Genomic DNA, 19147 nt, shown 5'->3' with positions numbered 1-19147 from the left:
TTCTCATCTTTGTTTTGTCTATTTAAAAATTACTGATTTAATTTGAAGGTATAAAATTAGAAAGAAAACAAAGAAAAATTAATTTAAAAATTTAACCATGCCAATTATATTAATAACAAAGAAAACCACTGATTAAAAAAGTAGAATTTTAAGCTTTCTTTTTCATTGTATTCTGTAGCTTTTTGCTACTTTAAAGCTACTGACTTGTGTTTTTGAAGAAGTATATGAGATTACTTCAGTATTGAATTAGTTTTGAGTGTCAACACCTTTTAGCTTCTTATAACTATTTAAAAGACAAACTAAAAGAGGCCTGAGTATGTTCTTTGTCATTTAGAAGCCTATAAGCAGAAAAGGGAAGGAAATCATGAATATTTCAGTATACTTACTGTATAGTGGAGTAAAAATCAATTATTGAGGATCTATTCTTATAAATGACAGATTTCCCTTGTACTAATTGCTTAAAAATGTTTTACGCTCCTAAAATGTTTCGCACTCCTAGACTTCCCCAACCTCCTTAAGAGGCTGAAATCTAATCAGAGATGAAAGCAGATTATGCAAACATTTTTAAAAAGTGAACTCTCATAAGAGGCCTAGAGAATTTAACTAACTTGCCCAAGACCACCCTGGTAATAACTAGAACATCTGGGATTTGGATCGCAGATCCTCTCTCTCTAAATCCTATGGTCTGATTCGTACTCACTATAACATTCTACTTCAGAAATCAAGGTATAGCATCAGATATGTTACCAGGTACATGTTACCAGGTATAGCTGAATGGTTTAGTAATAAGTAGATTATTTAATCTCCATAACCTGATTTTTCCTCATCCCATATATCCAATCAGATACCCAAATTTTCTGTTTCTACCTCCACAATATCTCTCATATTTAATCCTTTCTCTCCTCTTAAATATCTGCCACTTTATCCAGTACTGCTTTGCTCACTTTTTTCCTAGACTATTAATGACAACAGACTCCTGACTGATTTCATTATCTCAAGATTCTCTCTATTCCAAGTCACTCTATACACTGCATATCTGAAGATGTGATCCCCCTCTACTTAATCAACTCCAGCAATTTCCTAAGGCTTCTAGAAAAAAAAAAAATTCTTTAGTTTAGCTGACTGAAAGTTTCTTTTCAGCTTCATTGTATATTACTTTCCCGCTCACACTAAACAATCCAACTAAACTATTTCTCTCTACATTACATGATACTCCAGCAGCTAGCTCTATACTTTCTAAATAGAAGTATTCATTTCTCAATTGCTAATGCCATCCTTCTCAAACTTTTTTTTTAATATATATTTGTATTTATTTACTTTACATTTATCCTGTACATTTTAAAACTCACAATTGTTTTTTCCATTAGAATGTAAGTGCCTTTCAAGAAGGAATTTGTTTCATTCTTTTTGTATTTTTATTCCAGCAATACACAAAAGGCACTAAAATAAATATTTGTAGACTATGTTATCTTCTGCTTTCATATCTTTGTACTAATGTCTAGCCCCTAGTGTGGAACCTACTTCTTCCCCATCTGAGCCTGGCTGAATCAGTTCCTTTTTTTTTTTTTTTTTAAAACATTCAACTTAAGCACTCCCTTCTACATTCCCTGAGTTCCACAACTGTTAGTACTATCCTTGAACTACCTTCTATTTATTCTAAGCAATGCTACAAAATTCTGAGTTGCAAAATAAGTACTGTCCATTAGTAGAATAGAGGGTATTTCCTAACTGGGATTTTTCTATGCCAACAACAAAGCATACATCATTTTGTTTTTCTTCAACACATATAATGTACTCAGAATATACTCATACCTAATAAATAGTATGCACCAGGACACAGCAAAAGCATAAAACATATCCTCAAGAAGTCTGTTTATAAAAGAAATACACTAAAATTATTTTGGTAAAACTAGAGATTTTAGTTCCCACAACAGTTCAGTCAAAGGTAGCTCCAACAAGCTCTTTGTTATCATATGTAGTTACACAATTTTGCAATGATTGCTCATGGCTATGTTTTTTTTTTTTTTAAAGTCAATGAACATTTTAAAAAAATCCATTCACACCATTCATATATGTACAAATGGATTTTTTTTTTTAAGTTACCTCTATTAGCCATGGCATCTATTAAAAATGTGTTCCCAAAGCACGCCAACATCACTGATTATGAAAACAAGGAAACAAACCCCAAAAAATATTAATTTCAAGCTCCATTAGAAGCAGAGGGAAAAAAATAATCAATGTGTATAGAATAGAAAATGGTGATCTGTATAAGGGAAAATGCCCTTTCAAGCTTATAAGTAATGCTGGGGTTTGCAAAGTACTTGGCAGCATCCTTTTAAGGATGCATCAGCATTTCTATATTATTTCTAAACTATAGTTTAAGAGTACTATAAATTAACATAAATTCATTTTGATTTATATCAAAAATGCATTGTCTGGAAAATATCATTTCACACATAATAAATGCATCAAATCACTGCCTGCTTCTTTTACTATCTACAAAAATGCTTGTGTCTTTTCCATTCTTAAAAAAATCCTCATTTGATCCACATATCCCCACTACCTTTGTTCTGTGGTTTTTTCAATCATGTTCTTGGCAGAGATATTGGAATAGTTTGCCATTTCCTTCTCTAGATCATTTTACAAATGAGGAAACTAAGACAAACAGTATTAAGTGACTTGCTCAGTTACACAGCTAGTAAGTGTCTGAGGCTAGATTTGAAATCATCAGGAAGATGAATCTTTTTGACTTCAGGCCCAATATTCTACCCACTCAGCCAATGACCTGCCTCTCTCTCTATTGATCTTTTATCCTATATTCTTCTCCCTTTTCTGGCTAATCACCTTGAGAAAGCCATCTACAATTGGTCCTTCCACTTTCTCTCCTCTCATTCTCAACTCTATAGTTTGACTTCTGACTTCATCATTCAAGTGAAATTGCTGTGTCTAAAGTGAACAATGATATTTCATCTATCATATCTCAGGCCTTTTTGAAATCCTCATCTTTCTTGACCTTCATTGTCAATCACCCTCCTTTTCTCCAGGTTTTTATGACACTCTTTTCTCATAGTTCTATTCTTCTGACATGTTTCTCAGTATCCTTTGCTGAAGCTTCATTCATCCAGGTCATGACCACTGTGGGTGTTCCCTAAGGCTCTCCTAGGCTCTTTTTCTCCCTCAATACTATTTTTGCTTGTTTTTTTTTTTTTTTTTTAATCAGTTCCACTGGATTCAATAATCACCTCTATGCCAATGATTTTCAGGTACATTTACTTAGTCCTAACTTCTCTCTTAGTCTTTAGTCTTCAATTTTCAACTTCTTATTAGACATCTAAAATTTTATAGTTTATAGATATCTTAAACTAAACTTATCCAAAACCAAATTATTCTCAAATCATTCCGTTTTTCTTACTTCCTTATTGTCAAGGGTACTGCTAATCTCCCAGTCACCCACATTTGTAACCGAAGTGCCATATTCAACTCCTCATTCTTACCCCTAATTCTAATCTGTTGCCAAGGCCTACTGAGTCTACTCTACCTCTCTCCTCTGACACTGCCACTATCTTGATACAGGTCCTCATTGGTTCATGCCTAGATTATTATTGGTATTCCTATCTCTGGTCTTTTGGCATTTTAATACATCTTCCATTCAGTTGTCAAAACTTCCAAAACCACAGATTTGATTATATTACTACCACCCTCTATTAATCAACTCATATCACCTCTATAATCAAATATAAAATCCACTAGTACTGAATGCTTTCTTAACCTGGTTCCTATCTACCTATCCAGTCTTTTTTTTTTTTTTTTTGCTAACTTTTTATTTATTATAGCTTTTCATTTACAAGATATATGCATGGGTAATTTTTCAGCATTGACAGTTGCAAAACGTTTTGTTCCAATTTTTCCTCTCATTCCCCCCACCCTCTTCCCCAGATGACAGGTAGACAAATACATGTTAAATATGATTTTGCAAGTTATCAAACTGTGCATACCCTTTGATCCAGCAGTGTTACTACTGGGATTATATCCCAAAGAGATTATAAAGAAGGGAAAGGGACCTGTATGTGCACGAATGTTTGTGGCAGCCCTTTTTGTAGTGGCTAGAAACTGGAAACTGAATGGATGTCCATCAGTTGGAGAATGGCTGAATAAATTGTGGTATATGAAAATTATGGAATATTACTGTTCTGTAAGAAATGACCAACAGAATGATTTCAGAAAGGCCTGGAGAGACTTACACGAACTGATGCTGAGTGAAATGAGCAGGACCAGGAGATCATTATATACTTCAACAACAATACTAGATGATGACCAGTTCTGATGGATCAGGCCATCCTCAGCAACGAGATCAACCAAATCATTTCTAATGGAGCAGTAATGAACTGAACTAGCTATACCCAGAAAAAGAACTCTGGGAGATGACTAAAAACCATTACATTGAATTCCCAATCCCTATATTTATGCACACCTGCATTTTTGATTTCCTTCACAAGCTAATTGTACAATATTTCAGAGTCTGATTCTTTTTGTACAGCAAAATAACGTTTTGGTCATGTATACTTATTGTGTATCTAATTTATATTTTAATATATTTAACATCTACTGGTCATCCTGCCATTTAGGGGAGGGGTTGGGGGGGTAAGAGGTGAAAAATTGGAACAAGAGGTTTGGCAATTGTTAATGCTGTAAAGTTACCCATGTATATATCCTGTAAATAAAAGGCTATTAAATAAAAAATAAATAAATAAATATGATTTTGCTACACAAGAAGAATCAGACGTGAAATAGTGTACCATTAACCTGTGAAGGAAATCAAAAATGCAGATGGACAAAAATAGAGGGATTGGGAATTCTATGTAGTGGTTCACACTCATTTCCCTGAGTTCTTTCACTGAATGTAACTGGTTCAGTTCATTACTGTTCTATTGGAACTGATTTGTTTCATCTCATTGTTGAAGATGGTCACGTCCATCAGAATTGATCATCATACAGTATCGTTGCTGAAGTATATAATGATCTCCTGGCCCTGCTCATTTCACTCAGCATCAGTTCATGTAAGTTTCCCCAGGCCTTTCTGACATCATCCTGCTGTTGGTTTCTTATAGAACAATAATATTCCATAACATTCATATACCACAATTTATTCAGCCATTCTCCAATTGATGGGCATCCCACTCAGTTTCCAATTTCTGGACACTACAAAGAGGGCTGTCACAAACTTTTTTGCACATACAGATCCCTCTCCATTCTTTAAGATTTCTTTGGGCTATCAAAAGGTATGAACAGTTTGATAACTTTTTGGGCATAGTTCCAAATTGCTCTCCAGAATGACTGGATGTGTTCACAATTCCACCAACAATATATCAGTGTCCCTGTTTTCCCACATCCCTTCCAACATTCCACATTATCTTTCCCTGTCATTCTAGCCAGTATGACAGGTGTGTAGTGGTATCTCAGAATTGTCTTAATTTGCATTTCTCTGATTAATAATGACTTGGAACATCTTTTCATATGGCTAGAAATAGTTTCAATTTCTTCATCTGAGAATTGTCTATTCATATCCTTTGACCATTTATCAATTGGAGAATGGCTAGATTTCTTTTAAATCAGAGTCAATTCTCTATATTTTGGAAATGGGGCCTTTATAAGAACCTTTGACTGTAAAACTACCTATATAGTCTTAAACCCACTTCCCTTGCACCTATTTATTCAATCCATTTACTGTTCCCTCCACAAGACATTCTATTTCTCAATTACATTTTCACTGGCTGTGCCACACATCTGGAATTCTCTTTCTCCTCATCTGTATAACCTTCCTTCCCTAGCTTCAAGGCCCAGCTAAAATCTATAGAACTTTTCCTTATTCCTTTTCCCTCCATTGACTATTTCCAATTTATCTTATATATAGCATAAAATGTTTGTAGGTAATTGAATAGAGAGTGTCTTTCTTAATAGACTTTGAGACCTTTGAAAATAGGAATTGTCTTTTACTTTTCTTTGTATCTCCATTGTTTATCTCATAGTAGGAGCTTATAAATGCTTGCTTTCTGATAGATTATTTCACTGTAGTAGTAAGAGAAAGAATACTTAAAGTTCTAAGGCACTTAAAACTTAAATGAGTTCTTATTATATTTCCTTAGAGAAAAAGAAATGTTTTGTGTTAATTTTACAGGTCAAACTCAAAATTAATATATAAAGTGCCTGAGTTAGAAGTGAAAGCTAATATAATGGAATTGGGGTACTAAGTTGACCAGATAAGAATTATTCAGGTTCTGAGAAAAGACTGTAATTTTAGCAAAATCAGAACAATGGAAAAACTCTTACTCATTTGTATAGCATCCTTCTTTTTAAGTCCTCAAGACATATATCAAAATTATCTAGAAGGTATGTTATTGGCCAAAATGAGAACAAAGATCACCTCCATCTCACCCAAAGAAGAATTCAAAGGCAAATACATTATTTTGAAGGTCTTTAAAAATAATAGGAGACATATCCTTCTTAATAATCTTACTATCTCCACCACATACCTCTCAGATTGGCTAAGATAACAGGAAAAGATAATGATGAATGTTGGAGGGAATGTGGGAAAACTGGGCACTAATACATTGTTGGTGGAACTGCGAATGAGTCCAACCACTCTGGAGAGCAATTTGGAACTACACCCTTTGACCCAGCAGTGTTACTACTGGGCTTATATCCCAAAGAGATCTTAAAGAAGGGAAAGGGACCCACGTGTGCAAAAATGTTTGTGGCAGCCCTTTTTGCAGTGGCTAGAAACTGGAAACTAAATGGATGCCCATCAATTGGAGAATGGGTGAATAAATTGTGATATATGAATGTTATGGAATATTATTGTTCTGTAAGAAACGACCAGCAGGATGATGTCAGAGAGGCCTGGAGAGACTTATATGAACTGATGCTGAGTGAAATAAGTAGAACCAGGAGATCATTCTACATGGCAACAAGAAGACTATATGCTGATCAATTCTGATGGACGTGGCTCTCTTCAACAATGAGAGGATTCAAACCAGTTCTAACTGTTCAATAATGAAGAGAATCAGCTACATCCAGAAGGAGAACTATGGGAAATGAGTGTGGACCACAATATAGCATTTCTACTCTTTCTGTTATTGTTTGCTTGCATTTTTGTTTTCCCTCTCAGATTTCTTTTACTTTCTTTCTAGATCCAATTTTTCTTGTGCAGCAAGATAACTGTATAAATATGTATACATATATTATATTTAACATATACTTTAAGCATATTTAACATGTATTGGACTACCTGCCATGTAGGGGAGGGTTGGGGGGAATGAGGGGAAATGTTGGAACAGATGGTTTTGCAAGGGAAAATGTAGAAAAATTACCCATGTATATGTTTTGTAAATAAAAAGCTATAATAAAAATAAAATAAAATTTAAAAATTCTCCCCCCAAATAACAATCTTACTATCCTTTTCCTGATTAATATAGTAAAAAAGACATACTGTTAGTAATTTCATTAAATTCTACTGAAGGCAATAAAAACACTCTTTAGAAATCAATAAAGTAGCAGTAAAAAATCAGAAACAAAGTGGCTGTCCATCGATTAATAGGATTATGGCAAAATTATGGCAAAAAAAGCGCAATGAAATACTATTATACTGCAAGAAATAACTAAAGGATCAGATTTAGAGGAACTTCAGAAGATTTGTATGAAGCAAACAGAATGGAGTGAACAGAACCAGGGGAATAATCTGTACAATGTCTAGAATGATGTAAACAAAAATAACATTCAAAGATTTAAAGCCTCTGACTAATGTAGTGACCAATTATGACTTCAGGAGACCGAATGATGATGCAGCATTTTCCCAACCTCTTGTCAGATGGACCACAGGTATAAAGTGAGACAGATATTTGCAGACCTATTCAACAATTGATTTGTTTTGCTCAACTACATTTATCTGTTACATGAGAAAGCTCATATTAGGGAGAAGTAAGTAGTGAAGGAAGTTGGTCAATAGCAACAACACTAAAATGTCAATGAAATATTTAAAAATATGTACAAGAGAAAAAAGTTTGGAAGGAACAAGCAAAGCAGTTTTACATTTGTGTTAAATGTAATATATACCTTTAAAAACAACAACAACTATATAACAGAGCTTCACAAGTGTGTCAACTCTCCTCTTTTCTGATCTATGTATGCTGAAATGTTCATGTTTACAGATGTTTGTTAAGCTAGCAGTCAAAAAAGAAAGATATCAACAAAGAAAAGATTTCAATAAGTTGTAGTCAAAATTTTTTTAACTTTAGCCAACTAAATACCAACAACATGAAAAGGAACATATTTGCCACTTAAGTTTCAATAGACAGAACATGACTAATCTGAAATATAATCTTGTAGCCATGATGTCAGTCCTTTGGATTAAAATTTTAAAAAGGAAACATAAAGAAATGAAAATATTCAAATTAAGATGGAAATTCCTTGCTTTCCACAATTTAGTCTTGCAAAAATACTTAAAAATAACTAAATAGATCAGCTATATTTCCCACCATCACCACCACCATAATTCCCAAACACAAGAGAACAGTTTTTGGTCAGATGTTTTACTTTATCAGAAAACAAAAAAAAAAATAATAATACTGGATTTTCTGGATAGCTTGTAAATTTTTATAAAACAGATGATCAACTATTTGCTAAGAACTTTATTTTCATTTCAACAAGTCAAACTACTCTTACCTGAATATCTGTATCTTTCACAGGCTCGAGAGGTTCAAAAGTAGTTGCAGCACTCAAATTCTCCAACCTTTGTGAAATGTGGGATATGTCAAGTCCTCTAGACCCAAGAAGAACTGACCTAGTTTTTTATAAGGAAAGAATAGGAAAACAAAAATGAGAAAATAAATTGGATTACTGCATTATGAATATAGAAGTTTTTTTTTTTCTATATTCAAGACTTTATATATACATGAACTATTCTTGCTTTAAAAAAAAAATTGCCAAGATTACTTTTATTATATTATGGGGTTTTGGGGGAAGTGGATTAGTCATATCTAATTCTTCAAGACCCCATTTGTGGTTTTTTGGGTTTTTTTTGACAGAGATACTGTAATGGTTTTTCATTTTCTTTTCCAATTCATTTTACAGATGAAGAAACTGTTAAGGGGTTAAGTGACTTGCCCAGAGTCACATAGCTAATAAGTGTCTGAGACCAGTTTTGAATTCACAAAAATAGGTCTTCTTGATTCCAGGCCCAACATCCTATCCATTGTACCACCTAATAAATATGTATATGTTATTTTTGCAATGTTTTGATTATAAGTCATACTGCAAACAATTTGAATCTCTTCTAAGATACTTACTAGTTTTATGACCCTGAGCAATGGATTTAATCTCTCTTTGACTCTTAGTTTCCTCAGCTGTAAAATAGGGATAATAATAGCATCTCCTTCACAAATTGTAAGGACCAAAGAAAGTAATATGTGTAAAAAGCTTTGCAAACTCTAAATCCCTATATAAATGAGAACTATTCATGAGGGGCTAGGAAATAAGTCTCTGATTTCACTGGCAAGTGGAAGTCCTTGATGAGGAACTTTCTCTATCAATGAAGATTAGAAGCTTCTCTGCAACTTTCTGTCATAAGAGTTTCTTAGAGCATTGAGAGTTAAAGTGACTAGCCCAAAGATACACATCCAGTATGCATTAGAAGCAGGCCTTGAACTCAGAGTTTACTTGCTTTATGGCCAGTTCTCTATCCACTCTGCCTTATGACCTTGTTCCTTGTAATGGACCTGAGTTTTGTTGCCTTTTAGTCTAAAGTCCTGGATTAATACACATTCCACTGAATTAGACATTAAGAGATTCGGGACCTGATCTAGCTGTCATTGACTCATAATACAAAATTAGAGGACAGAAATTTCGTGTATTTAAATTATTTAGTAATATGCTTTCTTTTCTACACAAAAATAGCACAACTAAGACACTATCAGCAAAGAATATACTTTTAACTGTTTGGTGATGTTTGTTTCCTGTTCCTCCTCAGGAAAACTTATAAAATGGCTGGCAGTACAAGGAGTAAGGATAAAGTCTATATAGTTTGTGGAACAGAGAATATTAATGAGCCCATATGAAATGTACCTTCCAATCTGGATTCAGTGGTACCAGCTCCAATTACTATGCTAACAACATAGCACCTAAAAGAATCATCCCCATACATGATTTTATTAAATTCTTTCTTGCCCTTCTTAGCAGAGTTTATCTCATCCCTTCCAACAAGCCTTGCATTTGTGATTTTAAAATAAAAAATAGCATGAACATATAGAAATCCCTCAAAAAATAAACAAAAAGCAGGTTCCTGCTATATTTACCCTAGGTCATTTCCTAGTTTCAATATAAAGTGGAATAGAGGAGAGAGCACTTCTCCAAAGGACTGCATTCAATTCCTCAAAGATTCAAAATTCTTCCATTTTTTTCCTTCTCTTTTAACAGCCCTTTCCCTATAGTACAAACATATGCAATGTGGTTTTTTTTTAATAGTAAAATAAAATCCCAGAATACAAATGATACATTTATTAGGTAAGTTACAGTTATATAGCCTCATATTATTCAATTACCTTGGAACACATTCAATCATTGACTCCTCTTGTTAAGACACTTTATTTTATCCTTTCTCTCTTCCAATCCATAGATTACTCTTCTAGTCCTACTCCTTTGGTGTCACGGCCTTTCTTATTAATTTACTCTATTTCCACCTCCCAAGAAAATGTCAGAGTTATCCTCAGCTTCCTTTACCGCTTCTGTTTGACATATACTCTTAAATTCTGATCAAAACTACTATCTTTGAAGACACTTAAACTCCAATTCCACCAATATCCAATGAAACTCCCAGAACTGGTCTGACATGCTGTAAATATACAATACATTATTCTCTTTCTCTGAGTTTCTGCTTCCATAATTCTCCTCCTTTTTCTATATGTTTCTGTATTCACTGTTTATCCCAGCCCCTCACCTGTTTTCTATTCCATCTTAATCTAAAATCCATCCCTTATACATATAGCACCAACATTTAATCAAAGATTCCCTCTCTCTAAAGGAGTCAGATTTCCAGGTCATTGTTTCTTCACAGGCAAACACTGATAAGAGTCATAAGCCTTTCTGTTCTAATTCAATTTCTCTACCAGACATTTTCCAGTCAGACAGTATGTATCTCCAATCCACAATGATTTGGGAAAAGATTGTTTCTGACCCAGGTAGCACTTCAGAATTTAGCACCTGATGATGCATCTTTGGGTATTGTTCTCTAGCTATTTCAATGACCAAAATCTTTTCTACTACACACCAATAAGCAGTCTGAGGGCAAAGGTTTAGAATGACAGCTTTTTAAGGAGTGTGAATAAATCTTAAACTTCATCTAGTCCAAAACTCACATCTAGAGATAAGGAAACAAAAGATCTCACTTTGACTAAGATCACACCACTGGTCAGTGGCAAACTTACACCAATTTTACAAACATTTATTAAGTACTGATTATGTGTGCAAGGTGCTGTGTTGGATTCTGGTAGCATAAAGATTGAAGAATGTTTCAGTGCCCAGCCTTAAGGAAGCTAGTTAAGCTGTGTGATCCTGAACAAGTCACTTAATTGAAGGGATGGAAACAAGAATACACAGGGTGGAAGGGAAAGGAAAATTAGGGGAAATTATTTCATATAATCAAGATACACAAATATACAGCTAAACAAATGAAGAAGGGGTGGGGTGGAGTGGTGCACAAAAGACAACTATGAGAATGAAGGTGGGATGGAGTAGCTGATTGGAATCTTGCCCTTATTCAAACTCGGCAACATATATACACATGTAAACATACTTATCCAATGAATTAGGTACAGCAATACATTTTACTCAACAGGAAAATAAAAAGGGAAGGGAAAATTAAATCGGATAAATTAAGGGAAGGTTTAATACTAAATAAATTCTAAGGATATATTTCTATTTTTAGGTCTTGTTGAGCTGGCAAAGAATGAAAATATGAGGAGGTGTCCAACAATTGGGGAATAGCTGAACATGTAATGGTAAATCAATATGATGGAATACATTTGCAGCTACTTCTTATTCCACATCCCACCTCATCACTGACTTCCTAGCTCCATTTTATGTATTGTCTTCCCATCTTAGAATGTAAATTCCTTGAGGAGGGCCTGGTTTGTAATGTTTTGCTTTTATAAGAGTCCCCAGAATTTAGCAGAGTTAACTGGCACATATTAAGTATCTAAATGCTTGTTGCCTGCCCGTTTGCTTGAAAAAAACTTTTTAGAAAGGTCAAGAAAGATGAGGTCAGAGAAAATGTCAACCAAGTTAGAAAGCAGTTTTAATTCAATTTCAGCTTAGAAATCAGTTTCAATAGAAGCATCTATGTGGCTCAATGCCAGGCTTGGAGTAAGGAAGGTGTGACTTCAAATCTAACTTCAGTGTGATCCTCGGAAAGTCATTTAATTGTTTGCCTCAGTTTGCTCACCTATAAAATGTGGACAACAGAACCTACTTCCTGAAAATGTTGTCAAATGAGATAATATTTTGTACAGTGCTGGGCACAGTGTAAGCTATTATTCTTATGGTCATTATTATTTTTAATGAAACCATATTGCAACAGACAGAGATAGGAACAAGAAGAGGAAACATCTGTAAATTACTCTTTCTAGGAAATTAGCAATGAATAGAAAATTAACCACAGGACGAGAGGTTAAAGGAATGAGGTTTTAAAGGAATGAGAGGTTAAGGAGGTTTTAAAATAGGAGAAACATAAGCATACATCTAGAAAGCAAAGAAAGAACAAGCAGGTAAGGAGAAACTGAGAGAAAACAGGAATGAATGAGTAATAGAGCAATTGTTGGAAGGAATGATAGATTCTTTCAAGACCACAAATAGAAGAGTCAAGCTTGGCAAAGAGACCGAGTTTACCATTGGGGATGAGAGGAAAGGAAGAGAAGAGGGAAGAAGATGGAAGCATTCTGACAACTGAGGGAGGGAATATGAGGGAACTGACAAGACATGGCCTCAATTATTCTCAGTAAAGTAGAAGATGAATTTATCTGCTAAGAGTGATAAGTATGAGAATGGATGATAGCTTGAGCACAAAGAAGTGTGTAATAACAAATATGAGAAATATAATAAATGAATCAATCAGCGATGAATTTTTTAAACTGCTAAACAGTAGTGAGAGTCCAATTGAGATTAGATAACATGAATTAACTGTAGCCTGAATATAACTTTTTAACTCTCTCCAAAATGTTAAGTAGCTCAGAGAAAGTAGACTTGAATGAGGATGGGCATACCAGAATCCAGGTCTTTCAACATCTATTGTGGTACTCTTTCACTCAGTCACACTTTCTTTTTACTTTTTTGTTTTTTTTTAAATACCCTTCCCAAAGCATAGTACACAACTATAGTCTAACATCAGCTTGACTATCACTTGAAAGCAAAGATGGGAATAAGTATGTACTAATCATACTTACAGTCATTTTTTCTAAAATAACATTTTTAGTTAAGGAGTGAAAGGATTTCTTTTGCTTAATTCATTTGCTATTCTAATCAACCATTTTATTAGTAGCAAAAACTTACTGACTGACATTTTTCAATTATTAAAACACTACATTATATTGTTAATTCAGGAATATTCAAAATACAATTTGGGATATTATTTTTGCTTAAATGTTAAGGTTGTTCTGGGTAACTCAATAGTCAAATATATATGTGTGTGTGTGTGTGTGTGTGTGTGTGTGTGTATATATATATATATATGTCTATATCTTAAACATTAAGGCATATAACATCATTTCTACTACATCTAAACAAAAAAATATCAAGCTTAAATCTTATCTCTAAATTGAAGTCTTAAAAGCCTGGATTTTCCTTATTAATCTGAAAGAGAAAGAAAGTTTTCTATTTAACTTGTCATTTTCCTGCCTCATCCTATATCAAAATGTTCTATTCAAATTATGGTATATTTCTCTACCTATCAGAAAAATAACATACAAAGACTGTCATCAATTCATGTTATTCTTAATATTTGTATCTAACCTACTATCTCACTCCCATTCTTTCAATGTATTAATTACCCTGAAGTAATTTAGAAAAAGAAGAATAGATTTAATAAATAAAGGCAAAGGAAAATGAATTACTAATAAATCATTGGGTTTTCTTTTAATCTTAAGTTTTAGAACTTATAAAATAGTTATAACTACAATAGTTAAAAGAGTATTACATCACTTTCCTACTTTCAATGGCAGCTTTGCATGTACCTATGTGCTCAGGAACCACATAACAATTTTGTAGCAGACCAGAACTAATAATGCTGAAAACAAGAACAGAGTATCTTGGAGAAAAGTTTGAACAAGTTTGAAGAAAACATCTTAGACTGATGCTTTTTTTGCAGGTGGCTTCAGAACAGCCAGTTAAGGTCCTTTCTAAAACTTCTTTAGTCTTTCTTTAAAAGATACAAAAAATACTGCCTAGAAGCTCTATCAAGAAAATACAGCTAACATAAGATTAAAACATAAAGAAATGAGAAAAAGTAGAGCATTACCTTAAAAAACTCTATATCTACTGATTCTATTCTGAAGTCTAAAAACTACTACTACCTAGGGAAGGTATAGTTTGGTTCAGACAATTAATACTTGGGTATGTATTTGTTTAATACATATCACATATGCTGATCCCCTAAATCAAACACAAACATAATTTTTTTTCCCCTGATGTTAGAAGAATGAGGAAAGATGGAATAGCCATTTTCTTCTTGCTCTTACACTGAATCCTGAATATGGACATATCCATGACTTATAAAACATTATCACTGCAGTAGACAGCTGCTAGTCAGCAATTTTTATCAGCTAATCCATCTTGAGGCTCTCTGGCTTTACTGCTCTATCACCCCTAAGAGGAAGCTCTATTTCCAATACTTTTCTGTTCCTTCTGTCTTGGTCCCTGGAGTCACTGACTATAAGCAGATCAGGGTCACACCATGCCTTAATGATTTATCTTACTACGGAGTAAGCATAAATTCTTCCTGATACTCTCCAAAACAATGTCCTTTGTGATGTACTCCCTTGGCTTTGAATACATGACTTGTCTAAAAGACTCACATTTGTTAACCTGTCAACCAGGCATTTCTGAGCCAGCAGTCAGCCACAATACCACTAATAGAAATCATAATAATAAGTATTTGCATACCGCTTTAAGCCTTACAAAGCACTTTACAAATATTATCTCATTATACAGCATCAAATACTGTAATATTATAGCATCAAGTAGCTTTCCTCTTTCTTCCACTATCCCTTTACATCTCTGGGGGCAACATTTCCTTGTAGCCTGGACAGGCAAAACAGGCAAAATTTCAAGACTTTTTATGTATTTCAAAACCTATCTTAAGTTCTTAAGATGATTATTTGTTTTCCCCTTCATTTACAGAATATATTAAAATATGAGGAAAAACTATATTCTAGTTCCCAACTTACCTAGCCCAACAAGTTTCAAAATGAAGTACTTACGCCTTGACATCAGCTGTCTCCTGTGATGTACGTGTCAGTGTGCGAGAGCGCAGTCGTTCACCCGCCTGTTGGATTTCTTGTAAGTTACGTTCTACATGAGGAAGCTCAGAAATACCTTCAGTCTCAGCGGCAAGCTGTTCAGCCTGTTGAAGAAGTTCACCAAAGCCTTCAGTATCCATTTCTGATGAAGATATTATACAGAAAGAGAAAACAAGAAACCTAAGGAAAGAGAAAAAAAAATAACTTCAAACACTGTGCAGGTTTTCAGTAAAATTTAAGAAATCACTAGGCCTTTCTATAAATAAAAGAAGCAACAGAGACTAGCATGAAATGGTATTTAGGGCCCTTATATGCACAGCATTAAGAACAATAGTGATAGAGGAAATGAGTCAGAAATGGAGAAACAGATACATTTGGGATATAGATGCACAATGAGGATTCAAGTTTATTTAAAATATTATGTGTTATGGATATGGATGTATTTATATACATATATACATTAGATCTAATGCAAAGATATGAATAAACAGATCAGAATTTTTGCCCCTCTCCTCAGACCAGGGTTTTTTTTTTACTTTTTCTGTGGCCTGGTCCTTTTGGAAGTCTGGCAAGGCCTTCTTAGAATCATGTTTTTGAAAAACTGAAGTAAATGCTAAATTTTAGGTAGAGGTTAATGATATAAAGAGCAGGGTTCTATGAACTTGGATGAGCAAAAAAAATTGCATAAAGATGCATTTTTTTTGCTCATCCAAGTTCATAGAACCCTGGCTCCAGCTATCTTAGACCTGAAATAGCATGGATTAGTATATCTGGCATCAAATTCAGGAAGCTTTAAAAATGACCAGCACTTAACTATTTTTCTTCTAAGAATATCCAAGCAGAATACCTTGAATGCTACATCACCATTTGCAAAACCTTTCTTCTTTTGAGACTCGTAATAACTGGTATCCAAGTGGCAGTTAGGACAAGAAGTTTGGGCTTCCCACTGTTAATCCAGATTCTCTACCCTGCACCATGTTATCTCTATTTTATCAGCACAAAAATTCCATTCTTATATGTGCACTCACATATTACTATTATATTTTTAGAATCCTGAAACATTTAACCACCTACATGGATTATGTTCATTCAGGGAAATGTAGGCTTAATAAGGTTTGTTATTGCTGCTAGTTCTACTACTATATTATAATAATATAATACTAAAAGGTTTCCAGATCACAAATGATACCAGGAATACTTGCTTGAAAAAACAATTGATTAAATAAGCCAATATCAATGTTGAACAAATTATTATAAAATTATAATCCTGTTGCACTATCATCCCCATGCAAAACTCTGAATCTAAGAGAAAAAGACACAATGGTATATTCCTGATGGAATTGTGAATTGATCCAAACATTTTAAAACCCTGGAATCATGCAAAACAATTTACAAAATTGCTCACATTTTTTTACTTAATTATTCCACTAATAGGTTTATATTCCGTGGTTATAATAAAAGAACAATCTGCAAGGAAATATCAATAGCAGCATTATTTGCAAAAGGAAAAGTCTGACCACTTATTCTAATAACAAATGTGGAAATGATTGAATAAATAGTGGAATATAAATGTTATGGAATTTTTTTCCCCATTCTTTTTAATTAAAGCTTTTTATTCACAAAACACGTGCATGGGTAATTTTTCAACAGTGATCCTTGCAAAACCTTGTGTTCCAAATTCCCCTCTCCCTTAGATGGCAAGTAATCCAATACATGTTAATATGTTAAAATATATGTTACATCCAATATGTATACATATTTATATAGTTATATTGTGGCATAAGAAAAATCATAACAAGAAAGAAAAAAAAAGCAGAGAAAGAAAACAAAATGCAAGCAAACAACAGAAAGAGTAAAAATGCTATGTTGTGGTCCACACTCAGTTCCCACAATCCTCTCTCTGGATGTAGATGGCTCTTTTCATAACAAGACTATTGAAACTGATGTGAATCATCTCATTGTTGGAAAAAGGCATGTGCATCAGAATTGATCATCGTATAATCTTCTTGCTGTGTATAATGATCTCCTGGTTCTGCTCATTTCACTTAGCATCAGTTCATGTAAGTCTCCCCAAGCCTCTCTAAAATCATCCTGCTGATCGTTTCTTATAGAACAATAATATTTGCTATGGAATATTAATGAACCATAAGGAACAATATGGAGAATAAGAAGGAATATGAAAATACATGTATGAAAGGATGCAGGATAAATAAAGCAAAACAAAAAAAAACAATATACACGATTACATAATTATGTAAATCAAGAAAATTTTTAAGTGGCAATAAATCTTAGATCAAAAACAAGGTATATTATGGAAAAACTAGTAAGGCAAATGCCTGTCCTTTCTTTTTAACAAGTATAAAATTACTCAAGTATAAGGAAGCATGTACTACCACTCTAAATCATTGCTCTATATTGCATATTATTGTACTTAGCCATTTTCAGAGATTGTACACTGTGAGGGATCTGACTAGGAGAATACTGGTTATTTGTATGATATGCTGAAATAAAATTTATCAATTCAGATTTTTTGGGAGAAAGATTTTTCACATATTCCTGTTGTTGACCTTACTGCATTTAAACCATGCAGAATAAAAATTCATTGATATAATAAGGCATTAACCTATTAGACGATAGTGAACAAATAAGATAGTTTAAATAGAAGAGCTTTGTCAAAATATTTTTCTTCCTTCACTTCCTACATTCTGCCTTGCTATTAATGTCCTACTGGACTACATTAGAGAAAATCTTTAGATGCAATGTAATTTTTTTCTGATATTGATAGACCAATGCTAAAAAGCCATGATAATGCCATAAATCCATAAAGGAAAAGTTAAGATTTTTAAAAAGATTAACTTAAAGAGCATAAAGGTAAAGAAGTATGATTTCAAAACAAAGCAATAGCTATTAAGAGCTAAAATAAATGAGCAGAAAAATGTAAACGCTCCTTATAGTCCAAGTTAGCCTTTAATCCTAAAATGAGTTTTATATAAATACTTACTTTCCATCTAACATTAAATTATGAAAATTTCAAATGTTTCGCCAAACCATCTGTATCTTTGGAAAAATGAGAGACTCTGAAAGTAAAGCATTCCCAGGACAGAACAAATGCAAGAAAGGATTTACCATTTACCATGTGATACCATGTATCACATATTTATTTAAGCATTAGAAATACAAACTGAAAAGAGACCATTCCTATTTTGGGGGGGCTCATCCTTTAATTGGAGACTTATGTAAAAGAAAGTATTGCTGCAAAACAGATGCAAAATCCTGGAAGTATCACACAAGTTAGAGCAATAAATAATATGTACAGAGTAATAAAAGTGTCAAGGCCCATCCAGAAAAAATAATAAGAAGAGGGAAGGAGAAGGTAAAGAAAGGAGCATACAACCAACACTGTGGTATATATGGTAACAGGGCAGATGGTATGAACTGAAGGACCTTAGAAGACAGTAAGCAGGGCAGGATTTGAAGGCTTTCCATCTCATCAAAAGAAAGAGTTGTTGACAATCACCTATCTAATCCCTGAAAACATTTAGGCACTTTGGGTTATAGAGGAAAGAAGAGCACCAAAGGAACCTCTGAGG

The 19147-nt window shown here is 33.6% G+C and overlaps 1 protein-coding gene across 2 annotated transcripts in view; it reads right to left on the bottom strand.

Annotated features, from left to right (window-relative positions):
- The window catches only part of NUP93 (nucleoporin 93), a 126109-nt gene that overhangs the window by 94327 nt on the left and 12635 nt on the right, over nt 1–19147 (bottom strand). The window contains exons 2-3 of one of the 2 annotated variants that reach the window (XM_031954539.1): nt 15519–15737; nt 8719–8836 (exon numbers count right to left, since the gene is read on the bottom strand). In XM_031954539.1, coding sequence (XP_031810399.1) covers nt 8719–8836; nt 15519–15697 — 297 coding nt within the window. In that variant the 5' untranslated portion in view covers nt 15698–15737. Of the gene's footprint in view, nt 1–8718; nt 8837–15518; nt 15738–19147 lie in introns of those variants that run through there. The other variant, XM_003757270.3, reaches the window with a different exon arrangement.

Source organism: Sarcophilus harrisii, chromosome 2 (assembly GCF_902635505.1).
Source record: "Sarcophilus harrisii chromosome 2, mSarHar1.11, whole genome shotgun sequence".
In the NCBI taxonomy this organism is placed as follows: Eukaryota; Metazoa; Chordata; class Mammalia; order Dasyuromorphia; family Dasyuridae; genus Sarcophilus; species Sarcophilus harrisii.
The sequence above is the reverse complement of the archived record's forward strand: the minus strand, read 5'-3'. Positions and strand labels throughout refer to the sequence as shown.